This window comes from Quercus suber, unplaced genomic scaffold (genome assembly GCF_002906115.3).
Source record: "Quercus suber isolate HL8 unplaced genomic scaffold, Cork oak 2.0 scaffold_444, whole genome shotgun sequence".
Taxonomy (NCBI): Eukaryota; Viridiplantae; Streptophyta; class Magnoliopsida; order Fagales; family Fagaceae; genus Quercus; species Quercus suber.
Genome location: NW_027069895.1, coordinates 526,413 through 552,544, shown reverse-complemented (window position 1 = coordinate 552,544; position 26,132 = coordinate 526,413). Strand labels below are relative to the sequence as shown.

Here is a 26,132-nt window from a genome sequence, read left to right as displayed (position 1 = left end):
AACGAGTTCCTCTACTATTACAAACCTTCAGAAATTCATCAATCCCCTGCCTTTTATCAATTCACAGCCAGAGGTAAAGATTGTAGACTGGTGAAATCCATGGCCACATCTGACAAAAAATGGAAGACGAAGTTTTTCTTCGTCTCTGGATTCTGGGCTAGAAATCTCGTAGACGTTGGCCGGGATATATTTGGTCATTTTACTGGGGACCTAGGAAACCTTCATCCTAAGGGTAAGTCCCTTAGCTTTCCCTCTCTTCTTTTTTATTTATTATTATTATTATTTAACCTCCCTTTATTTCATTACAGCCGTTGGACGACCTGCCTTGAGCAAGTTGCATCGTGACTACGTCCACAGGGCTCATCTACACACAGACAGGGATTTTCATTCCTTGGTCAATTTTAGACAACTTGCCAAGTGGGGGTTAGGGCGTAACCCATCTGACATAGCACTTGCACACGAAATTACTGTAAGAAAAAGTAAGTTTCAAATTCCAAACATTCCCTGCATCTTTTATTTTTATTTTCTTTTGTGTCAAAGTAAACTCTCTTCCTCTTTTTTCTTTATAGGAATGGCAACCATGAGAGGAAACAAGGAAAAGGAGGTTAGTGCTGAGGGAGCTCGTCTTGAGCCTAAACTTCAAGCTCGTCCATTGGCTGGAGATAAGAGGAAGACTCTATCCAAAAACTTGGATTTGGAAAATCTTCCTCGTAGGCGTGGCAAGAAGACCAAGCATGGCTCGTCCCAAGTAGTCAAGCCTACTCTGTCGTCCCACCAGCCCACCAAAGTCTTTGATGTTGACTCATCTACTCCTGTTGAGTCCACCCCGTCCAAGACTTCACCGTTTAAAACAACTATGTCAATCTCGTCTCAACCTTCCCACAAGGTCCCTTCAAATATTATTGAAAATGAAGACCTGGCTTGGGAACGTTTCAAGAATGCTGTTTCTGACGAGGATATAAACGTTTGCTATGACAGGTCCCTTAAAGATTTTGAACACTCTGGTGTCCATGACCTTTTCAAGGTAACATTTATACTTCGTCTTGACTAAATTTTCATTCTCCTTTTCTTTTCTTTTTTTTTTTTCTTTTTTTTTAACTTTTATTTGTTGTTGTTTTTTATAGGGCATGTCCAAGTTTATAGCAGCGTCTAGACAGGCCACAGGATTGGACAAGACGAGGATCTTGTTAGAGACGAGAATTCAGGAGTTGAAGGACGAGGCTAAACAATGGGCTGAAGTGACTGCCAAAACCACGGACGAGGTGAGGGAGTTGAAAACTTTGGTTGAGGATTTGAAGGCTAGTGCTGCAGAAAAAGATACTCGTCTTGAAGACTTGCAGAAAAAGAGCAACGAGCATAGCATTCTTCTCTCCAAGGCAAAGGAAGACGCAGTGGCTGAATTCAAAGCGTCTAAACAATATACTGATGTTTTGGACACTAACTATGTAGCAGGGTTTGAAGATTTTAGGATGGACGCTATTGAAAAGTTTCCCAATGTAGACTTTAGCTCCATTGTACTCAATTTGAATGCTGCCACCACTAGCTCTCTCCTTCACCTTGGCTCTAAGGACGCCAATATAGAGGTCGATGCCACGACCCAGCCTCAAGACGACCCCAATGTCAATGCCCCAGTTTAAAAAATATTTCGATGTTTTATGTTTTCATCCTTTTTTTTTTTTTGGTAATCCAAGTACATTAGGCTCGTCCACATTTAAGGACGAGTTTTTATAAAATAGTTAATTTTGTAAGGGTGTTTGGACGTTTCTCGTCTGCCCTTTTGAAACAATTTAATGATTGCTATTTCTCTTATATATGCATACCTTGTTTAGCTCGTCTACATTTCACATATATGCTTGAACCACTTTTATCGGAATTTTACTAAGCGTAGTTTATCCAAGTGAAATGATAATTATCAGCGTTACCCGTTTTTAGGTTTGGCTGATTCTAACGTTTAATAATGGTAAGACTTTTGTTTTTCTTGTCCATGTGTTGGTACATTCTTGGCGTCCATGCGCTAGAACATTTTTGGTGCATGAGTAAGTACTCCATACATTTCCTCGTCCATGTCATGGATTTACACGTCTTACCTCGTCCATCATATGGACGAATATGCCTTGGGCATTGAGATTTGCTCAAGGTATAGGGTTTTACCTCGTCCTTTACTTTGGACGAGCACGCCCTGATTTCATTTAGACAAGTTGACGTTACATCTTTGCGTCCAGAGAGTTTTTTTCGTCTTTGAGTTTTTTGGTCTTCTCATGGGTTGATTTGTACAGAAAGAACATGGTAGTGATTCACACAACATTATGTACATTGAATAAATATTACTCACAAACGAGGCATACACTTAGAAGTTCATGCCTTTTTAGGAAAATAAATACAAACCAAACCATAACTTCGTCCATGACTTTAATATAATAATAACAAAGCAACACTAAAAACAAGTAAATAGACTTATGTAGATAAATATACAAATGGTCTTCACGCTCGTCCAGGCTGGCGTTTTCATTGGTAATACCTCCTCAGGTGCTCAACATTCCAAGGATGCTCCAACTTCCTCCTGTCTAGGGCCTCCAAGTAATAGGATCCTTGTCTTTTGCAGTTGATAACTCTGTAAGGGCCTTCCTAATTAGGTCCCAACTTCCCATGAGCTAGGTTCTTTGTTGCCAAAGATACCTTCTTCAGGACGAGGTCTCCTATGTGGAACCGCCTTGGCTTCACCATCGCATCATATTGCCTAGCCATAAGGTTTTTGTACCTTACCATCCTTTGTTCAGCATTCATCCTCACCTCGTTTATTAGATCCAGGTTCAAACGGAGTTGCTCTTCATTATCTTTATCCTGATAGGTTGTCACCTTATGGTTGGCCATGTACACTTTTGCGGGTATGACTGCTTCAGTTCCATGGGCTAGCTTGAAAGGAGTTTCTCCTGTCAGAGTTCTCACTGTCGTCTTATATGCCCACAGAATACCTGGCAACTCGTCTGGCCATACTCCCTTAGCCCCCTCAAGCCGAGTCTTAATTATTTTTAACAATGATCGGTTTGCTACTTCAGCCTGGCCATTTGCTTGTGGATGGGCTGGGGAGGAGTAGTGATTCTGAATCCCGAAGTGCATACAAAAATATTTGAAGATTGCATTGTCAAATTGTCGTCCATTGTCGGATATCAGCACTCTGAGCACTCCAAACCTGCACACAATGTTCTTCCATACGAAGTTCTTAACATTTTGTTGTGTGATATTAGCTAAGGGTTCTGCTTCTATCCACTTGGTGAAATAATCAATACCAACCACGAGGAACTTCATTTGCCTTACACCTAGTGGAAAAGGACCCAGGATGTCTAGTCCCTATTACGCAAAGGGCCATGGGGCCGTCATTGGGGTTAGATACTCCGATGGTTGCCTGGGGACATTGCTAAATCGTTGGCATTGATCGCAGACGTTAACATAAGCTTTTGCATCTGCTTGCATATTTGGCCAATAGTATCCTGCACGGACGACTTTGTGAACGAGTGATCTAGCTCCTGAATGATTGCCATATGCCTCTTCATGGATTTCTCTCAATATGTAGTTTGCTTCGTCGAGAGCCAAACACCTAAGATAAGGCTGTGAAAAGCCTCTTTTATACAACACCTCGTCCATAAGTAAATACCTGGCCGACCTTACCCTTAAATTTCTAGCTACGTCCTTCTCTTCTGGGAGTTATCCGTCTTTTAAGTATGATATAATTGGAGTCATCCAATTTCGTCTGCTCTCCACTTGTTGTACTTCTGGGATATCTATACTTGGCATATACTGAATTTCATCAAACTTGTCCATAGCTTCATTCGCTGAGGCTTCCTTCGCCAAGGCATCAGCTTTTATATTCTCTTCCCTTGGGATTTGAACAAAGTTAATTTCCTCAAATTTTCTCATAAGGCACATCACCTTATTAAGGTACTTCTTCATTCGTTCTTTCTTAGCCTCATACATCCCTTTCACTTGGCCTATGACTAACTGAGAATCTCCTAAAACAACTATGGACTTCGCTTCCATAGACTTAGCCAATTCCAGACCTTTGAGGAGAGTTTCATATTCGACTTCATTATTAGTAGCTTGGTACTGCAAGCGAACCATGTGTTTTAGTTTATCCCCTTCTAGAGATTGTAGAACCACACATATCCCCTTCTACATGTTGTGTAGATGAACCATCCACATGGACGTCCATTTCTTATTTTCCATCTCTCTTATATCATCATGGGTTGGGGTAAACTCTGCAATGAAGTCTGCTAGTGCTTGAGCTTTTATGGTATGCCTTGGTTTGTACTTTATGTCGAACTTATTGAGCTCGACAGCCCATTGAATCAATCATCCTGCAGCTTCCAACTTGTTCATTACCTTTTTGAGCGGATGATCCATCATGACGTTGATGACATGAGCTTGGAAGTAATGCCTTAGTTTCCTGGAGGCTGTTATTAGCGCGAAACCTAACTTTTCTATCATTGGATATCGTCCTTCTTCTCACCTCAAGGCTTTGCTAGTATAGTAGACTGACATTTATACTTTTCCTTCCTCCCTTATCAATGCTGAACTCACAGCATGAGGGGTAACTGCTAGGTATAAGAACAACTCTTCACCCATCACAGAAGGACTTAACAACGAAGTCGTGATGAGGTATGTCTTCAAGTCTTGAAAGCCTCTTTGGCACTCGTCCGTCCACTCGAATGCCTTTTTAAGAACCTTGAAAAATGGCAAGCACTTGTCAGTAGTTTTAGAAACAAACCTGTTGAGAGCAGCAACTCGCCCGGTAAGGGATTGAACTTCTTTGACATTCCGCAGAGGCTTCATATCCAGAATTGCTTTAATCTTTTTCGGATTCGCCTCAATTCCTCTATGTGAAACCATGAATCCAAGGAATTTTCCTGAGGCTACCCTGAAGGCACATTTGCTGGGGTTCAACTTCATGTTGTAACGTCTGAGTGTGTCGAAGATCTCCTGCAAGTTGTCCAGATGTTTTTCATCATCCAAGCTTTTCACTAACATATCATCCACATAAACTTTTACATTTCGTTAGATCTGAGGATGAAACATGTGATTAACCAGTCGCTGATACGTTGCCCCAGCATTTTTCAAGCCAAAAGGCATTACTTCATAACAAAATAAGCCTTGGCTAGTAACGAAAGAAGTCTTCTCCTAGTTAGCCTCGTTCATCCTTATCTGGTTGTATCCTGAAAAAGCATCCATGAAACTAAGTAATTTGTGGCCTGCCGTAGAATCCATCAATTGATCAATGCGTGGTAACGGAAAGCTGTCCTTGGGGCAAGCCTTGTTTAAGTCGGTAAAATCCACACACATCCGCCACTTGCCGTTTGCCTTTTTAACCATTACCACGTTGGCCAACCAATCTGGATAGTACACTTTCGTATAAACTTCGCCGCTATTAGCTTCTGAACTTCGTCTTTAATAGCATTATCTCTCTCAGGGGCGAACACTCTTCTCTTTTGTCGTACTGGCTTGGAGGAAGGACACATATTTAGTCAGTGAGTGATGACATTGGGATCTATACCTGGCATATCATCATGACTCCAGGCAAATACATCAATGTTTTTCCTTAGAAACTAGACGAGGTCCTTTTTAACTTCTTCTTTTAGATCTGCGCCAATCCTAGTACATCTTTCAGGATTGCTATCATCCAAGGAAACATCTTCTAACACTTCAATAAGTTCGGCCACAATTCTCCTTTCCTCAATGCTCATCATCTGCTGCTGCTCGTCCATGGCAAGCATAGCCAAGTAACACTCCCTTGCTGCCAATTGGTCTCCTTGTACTTGTCTTACCCCATACTCCGTAGGGAATTTGACTGACAAGTGGTAAGTGGACGTGACTACCTTCCAACTATTCAGAGTAGGTCTTCCAATTATGGCATTATAAGAAGATGAGCAATCTACCACAAGGAAGCTTATATCTTTGGTTACCTGCTGCGGATATGTCCCCACTACCATTGGCAGCATGACTGTGCCAACAGGTTGTACTTTCATTCCTCCAAAACCCACTAGAGGCGAGTGAACTAGACGAAGCTGGTCTCGTCCAACCTTCATTTGCTGAAAAGCTGGATAATACAGAATGTTCGCTAAGCTCCCATTGTCTATCAACACCCTTTTAGTTATGTAGTCAGCAATAACTAAGGTGATGACAATAGCATCATCGTGAGGGTGGTGAATTCCCTTGGCATCTTCGTCCGTGAAAGCGATTGCTTGTTCGTCCGTGGTCGCATCTCTTTGTGATTGTCCGGAAAGTTGGACGCTCTGCACTACTTTCAAGTACACCTTCTTTGACTTGGACGACTGTCCTACCAAACTTCCTCCCATGATGACTCTTATCTCGCCCAGTGGCAATCGTGATGATTCCTCTACCTTACCTTTCAATTTTTCATCCTTGTGGTCTCGTCCCAGGAAATTTCTCAGCTTCCCTTGCCTTATGAGATTCTCAATCTGCTACTTTAAATCAAAACACTCGTCCGTGTCATGCCTATGGTCTCTATGGAAGCGACAGTACTTATTCCTATTGCGCTTGTTGGGATCTCCCTTCATTTTCTCAAGCCACTTCAAGGATGGATCGTCCTTGATTTGCATAAGAACTTGCTCAAGTGGCACATTCAAAGGGGTATATTGTTGATTCCGCACTGAAGAACCTGGCCTCTTATTATCTCGATCCTTTTTTTCTTTTGTTCGTCCCTCCTTTGGATGAGGACCCTGTTCAGAGTGACGAGCAGGGTTTGTTTCCATTCTTTCAGCTCTCTTCCTCCTCTTAGCTATGATCGCATCTTCTGCGTTCATGAAATTTTGGGCAGAATGGATGAGTTAAGCCATGCACTGAGGTTCTTTCTCATAAAGTTTGTGTATGAACAAGTTGGAGTTAACCCCATTATGGAAAGCTGCTAACAGGAGCTTGTCATCTACCTCGTCCACGGTCAAGGCCTCCCTATTGAAACGCGTGATGAAGGAACGCAGGCTTTCATTCTCTCCTTGCTCTATAGTCAATAAAATGGACGAGGAACGCTTGTACCTTTGCCCTCCGATAAAATTATTAACGAACAACTTGCTTAACTCCTCGAAGGATGTCACTGTGTTATGAGATATTTTGCTAAACCACACTCGTGCAAGTCCTTTAAGGGTAGTAGGGAAAGCTCTGCACATTATTTCATCCGGGACCCCTTGAAGGTGCATGGTAGTTTTGAAGGTGGCAATATGATCGAAAGGATCCCGCGTCCCATCATATGAATCTAATGAAGGCATCTTGAACTTGGGTAGCAAAGGGTGAGCATTGATGGAAGCCACGAAGGGGGAATCAGTCCTATAAACCAAATCTTCTACAGGGTTCATTCTCCTCATATTCTCCCTCATCTCATCCATAACTCTTCTCATTTGGTCCATTTCCTTCTCCAAATGAGGTACCCTCCATGGAGCGGTACCCCTTGACTGGCTTTCAGGTTCAACATTCCTTCAATCTTCTTGACTCTGGGCCTGTCCTTCAGTGTCCCATTCATGATGCTGCCTCCTTAAATTAAGTTGCCTCACCAACTCCTGATTCTGGTGGGTTAACTCCGCCATAGCAGCGGCCATGGATTGCACATGTTGAATAGGAGATGGGTGCATGGTGGGCGCCGATTGACGGTCGCAATGAAGGTTGCTTGAGGCGTCCCTACTCTGTTGAAGGCCTAGACTAGTGGACCTTGATCTTGTCCGAACCATTTCAAGCCTTTGTCAGAGAAAGAAATCGGAGAACTCAACAAATTAAGTTCAAGAATGACAAATTTCTTTCCCCACAAATGGCGCCAACTGATGAATTCTATTATACCAGTGGGCTGAAAGTCTCAAATGCTGATGATTTTGTGGTAAGTCCTAAAAAAATGAACACAGAATCAGAGGAGACCGGTGGTAGCTGGCCAAGAATCCTCCGATGGCAAAGTTAGTCTTTCTGTAATTCCAAAAAAGTTGGAAATCTCTGAATGTCTTACCATCCTATTGGCCATCGTTTATATAGCATGTGGGCAACGGTTACTTATTTGATAACCGTTCCTATTGCTAAGTAGTACGAAAGATTCAGAGATAACTTCCATAACTGCCATGGAAGTTACATTATTTGGGTATGTCTTTCACAATAGTTGGACTTGGCTTACAATGGTTCGTCAATTCTCACACCTGGTGAAAATATGCATGCTTAAGGCTCAAAGTGCTTAGGACACAACAACCTCGAAGGACGGACGGACAAAGTCGCCATGGACGAGCACGGGGTACCTCCTCTTTGGACAACACCTATGGACGAGACGTGACTCATGGATGGATGTTTTTATTACACCATCAATTATTTATTTTTATTTTTTTTGATTAAGTGTTTTGGGTTTTGTTAGTTGATTATGTTAGAATACCTGAGTTTGATCATGGTTTTGTATATGTTTTTGCTTCATGGTTTTGTATATGTTTTTACTTGTTTGGATGCTAAGAAAATGCAAGAAAAGAAAAGAGAAGAAAATCTTGAATTTCTTATGTTCAGGGCAACCATGTTATTGGGGGAAGAACATGAAGAACAATTATTATTTAAATAATTAAATGATAACTAAAATTTTATTTTATTTTAAAATAAAATAAAATATATTTAATATTTTTAATTCTGCCGTTTGCCACATGTGCATTTTTCGTCTCTGATATAACGACAGGGACAAAAACAAGAAGCGTTTTTTAGGATAGGGAGTAAAAGCGATGAAAATAAAAGACAGGGACCAAAGTGAGAATTGCATGAAAATGTAAGGACGAAAATGTGGTTTTCGCCCTTTTTTATGCTGCAACTCTAGTGTAGATTCGTACATAGTTTAAATTGGATATATTTTCAAATGTATCCAATGACATGTTATTTAAAATTAAAACTAGTCACTAACTATGTGATGCATGGGATAATTAAATAAAAATTAACAGTATATATTTTGCTTAAAAGTTTATGATTTGACTTTAAAAAATTTATAACTTAAAAATGAATGAAAATAAGATTGTGTTTGGTATGTAAAACCTTTTTTGAATGTTTTACGAAAAGGAAAATATTTTTCAGATATTTGTTTTGGGTTCAAAAAAATACACTGGAAAAGTATTTTCAATATTTGGTCATGCATGTAAAAGCATTTTTCCAGAAAATATTTTCCTACGTTTGGCCCCTCAATGTAAAACATTTTACAGGAAAATGCCAAAAAAATATACCTATATTACAATTGAGCATCTCAAAATAACTATACACCATATATACACATCCATTACAAAATTCCAATCACAAAATATGGGAACATATACACATCCAAGTTTTTCATAACAATGATAGAGGTACCCACGTACAAAAATCACAACCCTAACACAACTTTCATGGTCATTCACCCAAGTTTGGATGTGCCATTTTATTGAGCTCGTCATCAGGCAGTACTTGAGATGCCACTACGTATAGCATTCTTGCATTCAACTTTGCAATCTTCATTGCATAGTTCCGCTGCCCAATTGCGATATCTAATTGATATTTCAATAAATCATATTTAACATCTCCTGTGCTGGAAATCTCTTCAGTTGAAGGAGTACTAGAACTTGAGCTGGAATGAGTAGAATATGTACTGAATAAAGAACCTTGTTACACATTCCCACCACCAATCTGCCAAAACTTCATAAAAGCAATTTCTGCTTCCATTTTATGCTTAAACGCCTTGTGGTCTACTCCAGAATATTGATGAACTTGGGCACGGACTTCTTCCCATGTGTCGTACACCCCAAGCACACGACAAACAAAAACAACATATGTCTTACCCTTTAGGTGGTCAATAAGATAAACAGTTTAAAAACCAAAATTGGCATTATGACATACATATTTTTAGCATAGGAAATTATTTGACATACCATTTAATCGAATTTGTAAGCAAGAAGATGATATTTACCAAAAAAACAACTTGCAATACAAGACAGTATAGACCCATTCAACATCATCTCAGCAAAGTCTCTACAATAATTATTGTTAAACCATCCAAAATCATAAAAATATTGTAACAAGCCCAATTCAAAAACGATGCTAATTTTAGTTTACCAAAATATTCTGAAGCTGCCATATACCTTCACAAACACTATTGCAGATAACATTATGCACATATATTTTTTATATACAAATAAATGTATAAATAAGGATATATATATATATATCGAATCTGGTACAAGGATGGGGAGTGGTGGGTTTTTCGGGGTTGGGTTTGAGTGGGAAATTTCACGGATGGGCTTTAAGGAGTTCGTCAGAGTGGGACAGATGGGGTGTGGTGGGATTGAGGAATGGGTTTTGGGAAATTACAGGGATGGGTGCAGTGAGATGCTCAAATAGGTGTGGGTAGCTGCAGTTGAACCCTTACCCTAATACCCAATTGGACTTATGATGTAGCAGCAATCTCTCCGATCAATGCACGAATCTCAGTATATGACTAACCAATGATGCACGGATCCTAGTACATGACTAACTCCACAGCAGCCCTTTGATTGTTGTAGTTGATTTGCAGCAGCTTCATATAAAAACACCAATAAAATCTTTAATGTTGATGCAAGAGACTTTGCTTGGTTACAAAACCCAAAGGCATACAAGAAATGCAGCAAGAACTCTTTCATTTATAGAAGGAGATTAGAGTTTCAAAAAGAAAACCTTATAAAACTCTCTAGGATTAGGTTTTTTTTTTTTTTTTTTTTTTTTTTTTTTTTTTTTTTTTTTNAAAAAAGAAAAAGAAAAAGAGAAAGAAAATCAAATGCCTTATAATTGTCTAGTTTGACAATTTGATATCGTTGGCATTTTGGCCCCTACATGTATACATGCACTACAGGGTACAAAGTGACTACTATACTATATGAATGTTGACTTAAATATAACAAGGATTGTGTTTCTGGTCAACTATTGTAATGATGCAACAACAACAAAGCCTTAGTCCCAAGTTTTTTGGGGTCAGCTAAGGATCCTCAACAAGATTAGTTAGGGCTGACCACATTTTTTCTTTTCCTACGTTTTATTCTATCCAAAGTCATAGCCTTTGTTGCTTCCTTAATTGATATGTTCTTTTGAATTACTTCTACTAATGTTATTTTTTGTCTTCCCCTGTCTATTTTCGTTCTCTCAATTTGAATCAACCCACTCTTTCTAACCGGTGCATTAATCTAAAAGCTGCATTCATTGAAACTTTGCTTGGATTTATTGTGTATACGTTAATTTGGGACTTGAGTTATTGAAAGCAGCAATTATCATTTGTCAGAAGCTTGTTGAAGAATACAAAGATTTTTGTTCTCATTAAGTTATATACATCAATCATGACTGTCTGCACAGTGTCCAGTTAAATGATACTGTCTAGTGTTAGTATTGTTGGTAGATGGACTCGAACTAGTAAGATAGATGTAAAATTTTTAAAAACAAAAAGAATTGAAAACTATACAAAGAAGGTGTTTGCCTATCTATTTTCGTTTTGAAAACCGTAACTCAGAAAATACTGTGATCATCAGTTTAGGCAACAACGAAGAGACGTATTCACCGTAACTTAAATTGATTTTTTTTTTTTTGGCCCCCAAAGGAAAAGTGTATTTAATATATAACTAAGAATGAAAATCACTTGCATTAGCCAGGGTTCAAATCCAGGGTATTTTGTACAAATCTGGTGTTCAAATCCAGAATGAAAATCACTTGCATACACTAGGGTTCAAATCCAACACCAACAAAGACATCCAGGGTTCAAATCCTTTCCACCCCCAACTATTGATGTATCCAAAAAAAAAAAAATTACTTGCATAGTTCAAGGCAGTATTAGCGGAGTTAATTGTATTTTGGCCCCACAAAGGGAAAGTGCATCTTTGATTTACTTGTAATTGCATTTTGGTTGTCATCTTAGAAATTGTCGGATGGATGGTCCATCTTCATGTGCAAATCCTCATTGCTATGACGTTTTGTTACTTTTGTAAATTAGTCTATGCTTAACTTTTAGAAATTTCTATGCTAAATATTATTTCCAAGCAGTGAACAAGTGTCTTAAGATGATCAAGAGTAGGAGTTTGGAATTGGTGGCCATTGAAGTCAAATGGATTCTCGATGCTTTGAGCTGAAAATGGTTGGAGGCTTGAGAAATGGTTTGTTTGTGGAGATTTATATGAGATGTGTTAGACAAAATGAAGGGGTTATGGAATGGCTGTTATGCAATATGTGAGAGCTGAGATGGGCAAGGTTTTAGTAGATAGGGGGTTGGGGCATGTGTGGTCCGGGTTTTGGCACTTGGGCATAGTATGGGTCTGTTTGGGATCCGCTTATTTTGTTAAAACTGAAATTTTTTGTTGAAAGTACTGTAGATAAAGGTAAAAGTTAGCTAAAATAGTATAGTGGAACTCATGAATAGTACTAAAAAGTGCAGTGGGGCTCATGAATAGTAGCAAAACTAAGCTAAATAGTAAAATATGCTGGCTTTTTAGTTGGAGCGAAACGCACACTAATATCATTTATAAAAATTATAACTGAGAATGAAATTACTTCACGAATTTTTCTAAAAACAGTTTTTAAGTCATCTTTCCAAATAAATTTTTGATATTGAAACAACAAAAAACAATTTTTTTTCTTGGTTCTAATTCTCAAAAACAATCAATCACCTCTCGCAGACCCTGCAAAAGTGGGAGCTTTGTACACCTGGAAAGCACGGACGCGGCGCCGGAGGCGCCGCACCCGCGTTGGACGCGGCCGACGCGGCGACGCGCGTCGGACGCTGCTGACCGCGCGTCCGCCTCCGCGTCGGGCCACGTGGCGAAGCCGACTCGCGCCGACGCGGCTCAACTCGGGCCGATTCGGGCTGTTTCGGCCGTATCGGCCGAAACTCATCTCTCTTCTCTGTGCTCTCCCTCTCTGCGGGTTTGCGGTGTGCTCGGACTGGCTTAAGAAAACAAAAGAAAGTTTAAAAGAAGAAAAGGTATGAACTGGGAAGGGGACAGAGAGGAGAGGCGGAGATGGTTGGGTAAGAAAGAGTCAGAGACTAACGGGAAGTAGAAGAAAAAATACCCAGAAGGAAATGGCTGAGTCTAACTTGGTATAAAGATTTTTTTTAAAGGTTTGGTATAAAAGGCTTGGGGAAATAAAATAATAAATAAATAAAAGATAAGGTTGACCCTTTGATGAGACCAAAAGCTTTGGGGAAATAAAATAAAAAATAAATAAAAGGTAAAGTTAATATTTTGATGAGACTAGATGTGTTGTTGACTTGCTGTGGCAGGTGAATGTAGAGAATAAAAGAAAAAAGGATTAATCTTATGGGTTTTATTTAATTTAGGAATATTATATTTTAATTATTATTTTCTATTACTCTTAAATTTGGGATATGTGTATATAATGTAAAAAAGTATGCTTAGTAATATATTAAAAATAAATAAAAATATTTTTAATAATTTTTTAATCGCCGAGTCCCGCCGCACCCGCACCAACTTTTTTCAAAAATTGCCGAGTCCCGCACCCGTACCAACATCCGCACCCGAGTCCCAAAACGCACCCGTGCTTCCTATTTGTACACTAGATACAACATATTCTTGAAAACAACATAAAACAGTTTTTTGAGAACACTTTCAGAAAACTGTTCCAATCAAAGCCCAAACTGCTTTGAGTGAGCCTGACATAGGCCAACATTTGAAAGTATTTTTTCTGGCTACTTTCCTCCAGTCTTGATACCATTTCTGCTCTAGACTATCTGGCCAATGCCCATTGGCCTACAGGCTATGGAATGAGATCTAGTCATCTCCCCATCTCTAAAACGTCTAATCCAAGTTTTATCATTATGTTATGATGTAGACTTTTCCAACCAAGCTAGCTGGAACCCTCATTTTTCTTATAACCTATTTTAATCCCTTTTAATGATAGATGGGAAATTATGTGAACCAAATACCGTAAGGTTAAGTCGTTATTGGAATTGTATGTCTTCTTACAAATAAAGGTATCATTATACAATCAGAATATAAGGCAGTTACAATGATAATAATGCCAAGAGTCCTTGAACTAAATGGCATCTTGATTCTCGTCCCCCCTAAATAGGGGTGGAAAGTGGCTACAAGTTCAATCCCATTCAGGCATGTGAGTTGTATTTACCCTTTTCTTTTCCTTTAAAGATAGTATTTATAATGACAATAATTTGTGCCTGAATAAGCAAGGTTAAACGTGGTCTCACCTAACATCTTGCAAACAAGGGTAACTTCTTATTTTTCCCTTTCACCATACTTGCCTCTTCTGGCTAATAAGCATTACTGGCTGATAAAATGCTTCTTGTGTCTCAAACAAGGTACTAAAAGAAGATCAGAATATTGTGAGGTTAATTCTGTGGAGTTATACATATTTTGACAACAGGATCTTTGAATTGTTTAGACAATTTCAAGTACCAAATATGAGAAATTCAATTCTATAAAATCACTTGGAATTGAAAACAGTGGTTTTTGAAATTATGTAATGATACAATTGCAATTATTTATAGGTGTAAACTGCATTTATCTAATTGCTTGATTATTTAAGTTTATTATCAATAAATAAGATATCTTTTATTTTGAAAGAGAGTTGAAACACATGGAATATTTTTTTTGTATATCTAATTTTTTTCTGGTTTGGTTTTCTGATGGACAGCATCACAATTTTCTACTTTGCCAAGGAAGAGTCAAACTGTAGGTTTGTTCCATTTTTCCTGCAAACTTTACACCCGTGAAAATCCCCTTTCAGAAAGGAGTTGGCCAGAGATTTTGTCAGCCTTCAGGAACAGGCATTGACTTAGGCTTTTTTGAGCTGGATGATCTCTCAAAACCATCACCTGGAGAAGATGTATTTCCTCTTGTAGTATCTGCTGAAACACTGCCCCTCACTCAACAGACGAGACTCTTGGTGAGTGTGTACCCAACACAAACCCTCATATGCAGATTACTCAAGCTGTTCTAGAGAAGAACAATGATGAACATTTCCAAGTGAGAGTTGTTAAACAAATATTATGGATTGATGGATTTCGCTATGAGCTCCGTGAGATATACGGAATAGGAAGCTCGGAAGCAGAAGGCTTTGACGACAGTGACCCAGGGAAGGAGTGTGTGATATGCATGACTGAACCTAAGGATACAGCTGTATTACCCTGCCGACATATGGTGAGAGTTCATCTGTATTTTCTCCATTACATTAAAAGATAATAGTCAGTTTTTTAAGAGAAACTGTACACTGGTATTTTGTATCCACACTGGATAATTAGATAGGATGCCAAGATTGATGATCAGGAAGCCACAAGCTTGTTGTGCTTGAGCACAAATGATGTTGATGATTTAATTCCAAGCCCATAAGCCTGAGTAATCTTATCACTTGTCTACCCTTGATTGGATCCCATGTGGTATTGCCACAAACCATCCAAACTCATGCTTGTTCTGATTTTTCTAGTTAATTTGACACTCATAACTTAATTTAAGCACATGAAAAGGGTGATAACATTAGACAGTTGGGTCGTTTATATGATCCTTGGCTTTAATTGTTTCCTTCATTTCCATCTTTCTAGCTCTTTGAATAAATGAGAGCACACAACACATGCATGGAGGCCATCAGAGGAAGACTCTTTACAAGCAATATATAGATGAAAGCTTAAAATAATAAATACTGACACTGCGTGCTGTTTATGGAAAGATCCTAATGATATCTTCCCCGAGGGTGAAAATTTTATTTCTTACATGATATCTGAGTTTTTAGAACAGTTGTGATTGCGTATGTACTGCAAGCTGGTGTACAATTTTCTCTCTTTTTATTAACTTCTCACACTTGAAACCTCAGTTGCTTTGTTCTCAAGTTATATCTGGTATTTTTCAGTGTATGTGCAGTGAGTGTGCAAAAGCGTTGAGGCTTCAATCAAATAAGTGTCCCATATGCCGTCAACCTATTGAGGAACTTATCGAGATCAAGATACATAATGATGATCAGTGAAAGATTCTTTTCTTCTTGCCAACTTTGGATTGTATGGTATGGCTGTCTACTTTTTGTTTGTATGTGTTGTCATCTGTTTCATACCTCTCTATATATTCTTCCTCTTTGTATATTATGAAAATAGTATCAGAATTAAATTTTTGTCTGATCTTTTATTAACGTGCAGTACATTTATTTGTGGATCTGTAAGTGTTTAACAGTCTTAGCAAAAAACATTTGTCTAGTTCTTGCAAGATTTTATTTATTTATTGAAAAAAAGGGATAATAAAGGCTGTGGTTATGAACTGCATGGTCTATTTAATAGAGTTTGTATTACCTGGAACAACTTTTTTAGATTATAATATGTCTCACTAGGTGTTGGAATACTTTTAAGCCACCCCCCCCCCCCCCCCCCCCACAAAAAAAACAAAAAAGAAAAGAAAAAAAGCACACATTATTGTATGATATCTAAAGTTTGTATGATATGTTTTTGAAGTGTTAGATTTCATTGTGCCTTATATTATATTCTTTACCCTTTCTGAAAAAAAAGTAAAAATAAATTCAGTGTTGCACCTCCTTGATTAAAATTTTATTTACGTGCGTCTGTGAATTAGTAAATGATTTGGAGAATTGAAAGGCAAGAAAGTACAATGTTTTGAGGCTACTAGACTGGATGAAAATTTTAGGTCTTGGGTGAGTACTCTCTCTCTCTCTCTCTCTCTTCTAACAGCCAAAAAGAGAAGCTGACTGGGAATATTTGCCGTAGAAGTTAGGAATAAGTGGGACAAACTACAAATCTCAGAGGCCCTTGAAAGGAACCTTTGAACAGATGAAAAGACAATAGTCGTGCAATAACCCTAATGACTCATTGTATCTTATTGAGCATTTTTGGATATATGGCCTCTGATTGTTTTATACTTGCTAGTTGGGGTCACATTAATGGTTTCCCTTAGAGCGGTAATAGTTACATATTATCTGCATTTTATGTGAAAATTGTGTCATTTCATCCTGTACAACTGGAAGTAATATTTAGTCTCTCTTCAGTTTTGAAGGATTTGGAAAATCCTTCATTGCATCACACTGCTGGTTGACCAGTTAGAGCCTTTATGGTTTCACACCAACCCCGCTATAAATTCACCTATAACAAATTTATGAGTGAACATTTTGAACTTGACTGCTTTATCTTTTGTTCCTATTTAATGTTTATTTGAAACATAAAAAGTGAACTGTTGATTTTTTTATTATAAATTACATCCCTCTGGGACTGTCTTAGTGTTGTAAATCTATGCTTTTGCCATTGACCACTAGATTTTACCTTTACTTTTTCCCATCTTTGTTTCCTTACATTTTAGGCAAAGGTTTATAACAGGGCATAATGCTTGTACTTGTGTTAGCAGCATTGAGTTTCTTATTTCATCACCCAATTCTATTTATAACATTGCACAGCTTATGATCCTAGATTAGGGTGTCAAGACTCTGTGATGATCTGTCTGTACAGGGTTTGAGAACCTTACATATTCACTCTGCTGTTGAAATAGATTTCTCATCAATGATAAATAATAAATCAAGCAAACAATATGATAGCTCATGCTTAATCAGTGAGGCTTCTTCTCCCCCCCCCCCCAAAAAAAGTTTCCATTATTGTATGATGTCTAAATTTGTCAAGGTCTATATGAACTTTTCGAAGTGCCAAATATCCTTCTAATTTATATCTATCTTTACCCTTTCTTGAAAGAAAAAAACGAGGGGGGGGGGGGGGGTGGGGGAGGTGCTTAGTACTGCCCTCCTTGCTTGAAATTTTATTCATTCATATATTTGTGAATTAGTGAGTGGAGTATGACTTCAGATAGAAGAAAATGGAGGAAAATAATACGTGTGGCTGACCCTAAATGATTTATTGAGACTTCATAGCCTACCCCGAAACTGTGGGAATAATGTTTTGTTGTTGTTGCTGTGAATTAGTGAGTGATTTGGAGAGTCAAAAGGCAGGAAAGTACAACACTTTGAGGCTACTAGACTGGATGAACATTCTAGGTCTTGCGTGAGTACCTTTTTTTCCTCATGTCTAACAGCCAAAAAGAGAGACTGACAGGGAATATTTGCCATAGAAGTCAAGAATAAGGGGGACAAACTAAGAACCTCAGAGGCCTTGAAAGGAACCTTTGAACAAATGGAGATATAAAAGTTGTGCAATAACACTAAAAAATAAAAATTCATTGCATCTTGTTGAACATCTTTTTCTAAATGGCTCTCTGATTTGTTTTGCTTGCCAGCTGGGGTCACAGACTCACAGAAATGGTTTCACTTAGAAAACAAATAGTTACATATTTGCAAGTTCTTGTTAAATTGTCATTTTCATTTTGTACAACTGGAACTATTTTGGTTATTTTTAGTATTTGCTACACATTGTGTTCAGTCTCTCTTCATTATTGGATTATTTGGGAAATACTTTATTGCATCATTGCACTTATTGATGGATAAAGTCTATGGTTCCATGCCAACCCACTACAAATTCAGCTGGGACAAATTTTTGAGTGAAAAATTTGAACTTGATTGATACATCTTTTGTGCCTATGTGATGTTCACTTTGAAACAAACATTAGTGAATTTGTTATTGTTAATTACATTCCTCTAGGACTACCCATGTGGTGTTCATATAAGCATTAGCCATAAACAGCTAGATTTCAGCTTTACTTTTTCCCACATATTTGTTTACTACTTTAGGCAAAGGTTCATCTCAGAGCCAACTGCTTACACTTGTATTAGCATTGAGTCTTTTATGTCATCCATCCAATTCTATTTGTAAACATCACACAACCCATACTTCTAGACTAGCGTGTGTGTGTGAAAGATTGGCCTGAACTAACTGCTTTCTTTGCCTCTCTGCTCTTCTTTGGGCTTTCAATTCCGTGATTTATGAATTTGAACACTCCAAATTGACTTTGCTTGATGTCTACGCTAAAAGAAAAAAAATTCCTAAGTTACATGTGCTCTCATAAGTAGCTTGAACTTTTTGACTGGTTTAAAGTTTGAGCATGAAGATTGGTCCATACATACTGATTTTGGATTCATTCTTTACACAGTTGCATCTGGTTTTGAAGCTTTAAGGATGGCATTCTGATATATGGACTCACTCTCCAAATGGTCTTCAATATTTTCCATGATGATCCCGGGAAAAAAAAGCTGTAGAATCTATATAATCACACACGACTTCTTTATAAGGAGCAAAAAGAGAATACAAATACTACTATCAAAGCATTCTTTGGTAGTCAGAACTTGTCAAATTCTATACCTTCATTATTGTTTTTTCACACACTATAATAGTAAAATCCAGAGCTATAACAAGAAATTGCAGAAACCATGTGAGCCCGTAGCCAAGTGAGGTAAGGTCTTAATAAATGGCCCCCATCTGCGTTATCTTCTATTATTGATCACCATTCATGGACCATGTGTTTTCACGTGACATCTTCAACGTAAATGGCAGTATGTCTTCATAGCTGCTCTAGTCATATCTTAAAAGACCCTAAGAGACAAAAGAGATGTAAAATCAAATACCAAGTATAGCTTGGCCTTCAAGGTATACCAAAGTATCATGACATATTCACTAAGCCACGCCCCATGCTATAGTATGACTGTCACTATCATAGCCACAACCTATACCATGCAAAAAATGTGTACATTTTACAACTCAAAATTATAAATTTTATCAATTGCTCGGAACAGAATGAAAAGTTTAGTGCAATGATAATTTTACCAAATTAGGTGTTAACTGGTTGCAAAACAAAGCAATAAAAATTAGGCTTGGCCTAAAACCTATTCTAGTGGCTACAATTCTAAACCAAACAGTGTCCTTTTGATAAAATCATGGCAGGAAAAGCCATTTTGTTTAGGTCCAATTGTCCCCATTCAAATGCCTTTTAACAGGTAAAGTGATCAGTTCAAATGGTAAAGGAAACTAAAGGGGGAAAAGCACAAGGATTTCATCAAGGTTTAGGCTTTTAAGAAGGTAGACAAAATAATTTTGCTTGCAAAAAGGGGTCCAAGTGTAAAGAAAATATCCCATAGAAACGTGATTCATTTGCATCCAAGGGCTGGTTTTGGCGTGTAGGTTTTTTTACCTAAATGCTCATGAGTCATCACAGAGGTGCTTTATTAGTTGCGTAATATGACTTATATAGATAGGGAAAAAACTTAGGTGCTCCGGGAGCAATACTCCTTCCTCTCACATGAGAGGTGGGCTCCATGCATGGATTCCACCATGGGGCTCACCTTTCATGAGGAAGGAGCATTGCTCCCGAAACATGTAAGAATTAGCCTAAAGATAGATGACTATTCTTATTCTTTCCAATAGTCCATTCCACAACTGGTAGTAAATATACATATTCACCAATAAAACAACTATTTTGCCAAGAGTCATCATGTATTCATGTTCCATAAACCGCTTGGACAAAAAGGCCAAATGCCTTTGGTAGTTTATAGAGCATTGGATTCTTTCTCCAATTTTATCAGTTCTTTGCCAAATAGCAATAACTCTGTACAAAAAAATCTTAGCAAAATTGCAACCTCTTCAGTCAAGCCAAATGCGCTACCACATGAATCCCCTACTTATTTTATTTAGCTTTTATTTTTTATCTATGCTATTTTAAACAAAAAGCTAAATAAATCGTTTCTAAACGGACATTTAATGTAATTTGATAGAAAATGAACCACCCACTCTCAATTCTTTTAATTGAAATTTAAGATCTGATGATACTAAAAAGAAATATTGAAACTTTGTTTGAACTTTTAACTAATGATGGCAATGGGACCAGGTCGGGTTGGATTATTGGTGTCCCATACCCATTTTGTCATCTATTTCTGCAAGAAAAACCATTGGAGTGGGAGGGGGGTAGGCAAGACGGGATGTATGTATTTTGTCATCCCTAATGAAGTGAAACTAGCACTAATAAAATCAAGATAAAATAGAAAAGAGAGGAGTTGTGGCAAGGGAGCAAGACTAGTGTTTTGAGGATGATAATAAAATATAAATAAAAAATTAATTTATAAATAGGATATGTATTAAAATACTAATATATACAATGGAATTAAATATATTTATTAAACAAAAAACATATGCACACTTAGGATAAAGTGGAAGACGGAGCAAGATAAGGTAGATCGAGCAGGGAGGGGCATTTTAATATCTCTATAACTAAAGAAATTTGACATTAATGAAGGGGCCTTAAAGACAATTAAATAAATGTATAATTGCAAATTCTAATTAGCTCATATGATAAAATCTTTTATATCATTATGAAAAGAACACTATAAATTTTAAATATCATTGTATCGCCACGAATCTTATAGTTTAACTAGTTGGTAGCTCCTGAGATCTCTTCAACATCCAAGATTTAAATTTCCCGTCTTCTAACAATCAATTATCAAATAAATATATAATTTATTGCATCTAATAATAATAATAATAATAATAAAATAGTATAATTTATTAACTTAGATAATAATTGTTAATGTCTGTGACTTAACTAGAACCTTATTACGTTTTTAATGAAAATATTTATGATTCAAATTCTCATCCTCCATTGTAACTCTTCATAGTGTAAGTAAAAATAAACATTTTCTAAAAAAAAAATAATAATAACAATTGCTATTTGCTAATGCTCTCTAATTAACGCCCTTTATTCCAACAGGCAACAAGGACGAACCTGACCAAATTTAGGTCATGATTACATGGTAAGACATAAATGGGAATATTTGAACGAATCTCTGAAGTCTGAGCTAGTAACTTAGTAAACTATAAGGACACTGATAACTGACCCTTGTACGTATCAGCTCTTCACGTTCATCAAAGTGAAGTTCTTTATAAGATGAAGAATCTTTATCTAGTAATCACAGATAGTTGTTTTAGTTGCTACTATATCTTCTATCCTATTTGACATTAGAGAGAGACACTGAGACAGACCAACCTCACTGATAATAGCTGTTTGTAGAATGTGGATAGAGAAGCTTATCCTCACACCCTCCAAAAGAGAATGCTCACATCTTGTTACTGAAGCTTGTCTAACATTTCCAATGATTTTGGTCTAAAAATCACATTTCAGTGTTCTTGATTAACGATGAATGCTAGTTGTTTATTTGTCTAGGAAAGCTATTGGTCGAATTGAATCACTTGTCCATACTCCATCTGTTTTCTCTTTGAAAGATAGAATAATTGCAATTATTTTGGTTCTAGATTAATACTAAACAAATATTGTCATCAAATTTCAGAAGCTAATTAATCTACTTTGCTCCTACTTCCAAGGTTTCTCTCAAGTCATTGTATATATATATATATATATATTTGAAGCAAAACGTTATGACTACAAATTTTGTCACTATTTTTACTTCACCACTCATGACTTGTCACGTGAGCAAGTTATGGTCCTATTATTACTTATTTGATAAAACAAAATGAGTTTTAAAAAGTTTATTTACATTTTTTTTTTCTCAGGATTATTGTTTACAGTATGACCTTTTTTTTTAATGAACTTTTACAATTTGCTTTAAGGCCCGTTTGGTAATATTATTTTAGTAATGTTATTTAAGTATTATGTAAATATGTGTTGTTGAAAAAGTGTTATAGAAATACATATTCTGTTGTTTAAATAATAAAAATTATTATTTAAACAACAATTATTTAAACAAAACAACTAATCAGACATTAATTTCCTATTTGCCGAGGAATTGCACTCCCACAAAAAAGAAAAAGAAAATAAAGCAAGGCAGTCAATAATGGTTATTTAGTTTCATTTGTACTGTACCGTTAATATAATGTCTTATTCAATACCAAAAAAAAAAAATCCATGAGAGGTGGGACAAGATTTTTTTCAAAAGCTCACAAACTCCCAAACTAATCAATCCATGAGAGGGGATGGTATAATCAATAATGGTGATTTTCTACCAAAAATAAAATGGTAAATTACAAGCTAACTAAAGGGCCCCAATAAATGGTAGTATTTATTGTACCAACCAAATTGGGGAGAGAGAATCTGACACAGTTCATTCACATCTGCTGATAGTAATTAGCAAAGATTTAAAACCAAATCTGAACTTCTCACTTCTCACCATGACCATTTATTAGCTTTTACTGTCAGCTAAGCCAAGCCAAGCCCCTGACCTTTTTAGATGTTTTTTAAGCCAAGCCCAAAATCTGGGCTTTGGACCTATATGGTTAAACTGTTTTTTTTTTTTTCGAAAATCACTGTGGTTAAACTTAAAACTTGCATTGAAAAAAAATACCAATAAATAAAGCCCCCTAAAGAAAGAGTGTGAGAGAACCTTGCAGCAGCAATCTCTCTGCCAGTTTGCCCACATTTGCTTTTAGAGTTTCTCTCTCTTTTTCTTTACCCTCAAATAGAGGAGCAGAGTCATCCCCAGAAGCTAATGTCCACCCAACGCCTCATAACCTTTCTCACTCACTATTTTCAAGACTGAGCCTTGTTGTTGAGTCTTCTACTTTCTCTGCTCAGAGACCTGCACCCATTTGTTTTCTTTGTGTTTTATTTGCTTAAGAAACCTCCAAAAGAAAGAACAGAGGAGAACCATTTTTTCGTGCTTCTTGTAATTAAAGTTAAACTCTCTCTCTCTCTCTCTCTCTCTCTCTGTGCCTCTGTTTCTCAGATCTACTAGCAACCCCTTTTTTCTCTCCTCATTCTTGTACCCTTCTGTTTGTTCCATTTCAGTAGAAGCCATGAGTAAAGAAGAGATAATGAAGGTCCAGGTACTCTCTCTCTGCCACTCACTAACTCACTCACTCACACATTGTAGCTATTCTCTTGTTTTTTTCTTTGAAGAACTATGCTTCATTTTGAATTCCAAACAATTTTTAATTTTTACTTCCTTTTTACTTTTTTATTTTCATGACTTTATTTGTTCGCATTGCACACTCAATCCTTTCATGTGTGTAGTCATTTCTAATAACAAGCTTGGTATTTTTTTTTTTTGGAGGTTCTCTTTTTGAATGATAGTTCTCTTTACTCTAGTTTTGTTCTTTTGGGTTGCTTGTACATGCAGAAATGTGTTCTCAAGGTGAATATACATTGTGATGGATGTAAGCAGAAAGTGAAGAAAATCTTGCAGAAAATTGATGGTACTCTTCCTTCCATCATAAACTTAATTCAATTTCTTGTGCTGATTTACGCATGTACTCAAAATTTGTGCTTTTTTTTTTCCTATGAAGTTTCTTTCATTCTTTGTTTAAAAAGATTATATTTTGCCTTTCTAATTTTTGGGTCCATTTTTTTCCATTTGCTAGGCGTTTTTAAAACCGAAATAGATGCAGAGCAGGGCAAGGTGACGGTTTCAGGTACTGTAGACCCAGCAGTTCTCATCAAGAAGCTTACAAAATCAGGAAAACATGCAGAGCTTTGGGGTGCTCCAAAGGCTAACAACAACAACAACAACAACAACAACCAGAACAACTTGCCTAATCAGTTCAAGAACATACAAATTGAGAATGGCAAAGGTGGAAAAGGTGGGAAAGGTGGTAACAACAACCAACCCAAAGGTGGACAGCAAAACCAACAACAGCAACAGCAACAGCAACAGGCTACTCAGCAACAGCCTACTCAGCAACAACTCCAGCAACAATTCCAGCAACAATACCAGCAACGACTCCAGCAACTCCTGCAACTCCAGCAACAAGGACTAATAAAACCAGAACAAATTCAGCAGTTTCAGCAGCAGTTTCAGCAGCAGATGCTGCAGCATCAGCTTCAACTTAAAATGAAAGGGTTACCAGATCAGCAGCCGCAACCATCGAAGACAGTGAAGTTTGATGTGCCTGATGATGATGATGAACTTGATGAGCTTGGTGATGACGATTATGATGATGACGATTATGATGACGAGGACTTTGAGGATGAGTTGGATGATCCACATCACCCACACAATAAGATGAAAACTATGATTGGTAATGGTCAGATGCCTGCTAATATGATGATGATGATGAATGGTATGAATCCACAGCTTATGAAAGGTGGGAATGGAGGTGGTGGTGGAAATGGTGGGGCTAACGGAGGTAAAAAAGGTGGTGGTGGAGGAGGAGCTGTGCCTATTCAGGTGAGCGATGGCAAAAATGGAAATGGAGGAAAGAAAGGTGGTGGTGGAAATAACAATCAGAATCAAGGTGGAGGAGGTGGCAAAAATGGTGGTAAAAATGGTGGGGGTGGGGGTGGATTTCCCTTGGATGCTAAAAATGGTAACGGTGGCGGTGGGGCAAATAACAAGAATGGCCACAACGGTAATGGTGGTGGTAATGGTAATGGGGGGGCTAAAAAGAATGGTGGGGTTCAACCTATGAACAATAATAATGGATTGCCAAACATGGGTGGCCCTCAACATCAAGCTATGGCAGGGCCTAATATGATGGGTAACATCCCAATGGGCAACATGTCAATGGGCCAAATGGGTAACATCCAAGCAGTCCAAGGCCTTCCAGCTGCTGCCGTTCATGGTGGTGGCGGTGGCGGTGGCGGAGGCGGAGCCGGGTACTTCCATGGTGCTGGTCCTGAGATGATGCCTGGGAACCCTTACCACGCACAACAAATGCAAGCAGCAGCGATGAACCAGAGAGGAATAATGGCAGGGGGCAATGATAGGTTCATGTATGCTAGACCCCCTCCAGCAGTGAATTACATACCACCACAACCACAACCACAACAATACCCATACCCATACCCATACCCATACCCATACCCACACCCACCACCTCAACATTTAGGTCAAGACCCATACAGTCACTTCTTTAGTGATGAGAACACCTCAAGTTGTAATGTGATGTGAAAAATTGTGTTGGCCTGGATTTGCTGCTGCTTGCTGCTTTGGGGATTTTAATTTGCTAGAGTTTTGTGGTGGTGGTGGAGCTGGCCAAGTTCTTCTATGCCATAATTATACTTTAAAATGGGTTTTCAATTTTTAGTTTAATTTCTCTCCTTATTTTTTCCCTTTTAATTTCCTTTAATCCTAAGCTGAATCTAGGTTTTTTAATTATCATAGGGAGTATTTATATAGATGATAATATATTTAAAGCTTTTTAGGAGAGAATGAGAATGTAAGTGGGAAGGGGTGGTAGAGGGGCTTTTTTTTTTTTTTTTTTTAAAAAAAAAAAAAAAAAAAAAAAGAGAGAGAGAGATGAA

General features: G+C 37.6%; 2 protein-coding genes across 2 annotated transcripts; both read left to right on the top strand.

Annotated features, from left to right (window-relative positions):
• The first annotated feature begins 14,635 nt into the window (after window positions 1-14,635).
• Window positions 14,636-19,318, top strand: LOC111992271 (probable E3 ubiquitin-protein ligase LUL4). Its single transcript, XM_065762156.1, is given in 5 exon segments — window positions 14,636-14,708; window positions 14,711-14,878; window positions 14,881-15,164; window positions 15,868-16,017; window positions 19,044-19,318. Coding segments are annotated over 4 exon segments (624 nt in total). The 5' UTR covers window positions 14,636-14,650; the 3' UTR covers window positions 15,982-16,017; window positions 19,044-19,318.
• A 3,908-nt stretch (window positions 19,319-23,226) lies between these two features.
• On the top strand, window positions 23,227-25,920 carry LOC111992270 (heavy metal-associated isoprenylated plant protein 32). The gene is made up of 3 exons (XM_024024138.2): window positions 23,227-23,716; window positions 24,010-24,085; window positions 24,251-25,920. The coding sequence occupies exons 1-3, from the start codon at window positions 23,687-23,689 to the stop codon at window positions 25,777-25,779; spliced, it is 1,635 nt and encodes a 544-aa protein (XP_023879906.1). The 5' UTR covers window positions 23,227-23,686; the 3' UTR covers window positions 25,780-25,920.
• Window positions 25,921-26,132: the final 212 nt, after the last annotated feature.

Coding starts and splice junctions, on each gene's coding strand:
- LOC111992270 (XM_024024138.2), top strand. CDS start 23,687: ATGAGTAAAGAAGAGATAATGAAGGTCCAG. Junction 23,717..24,009: donor AAGAGATAATGAAGGTCCAG/GTACTCTCTCTC, acceptor TTGTACATGCAG/AAATGTGTTCTCAAGGTGAA. Junction 24,086..24,250: donor AATCTTGCAGAAAATTGATG/GTACTCTTCCTT, acceptor TCCATTTGCTAG/GCGTTTTTAAAACCGAAATA.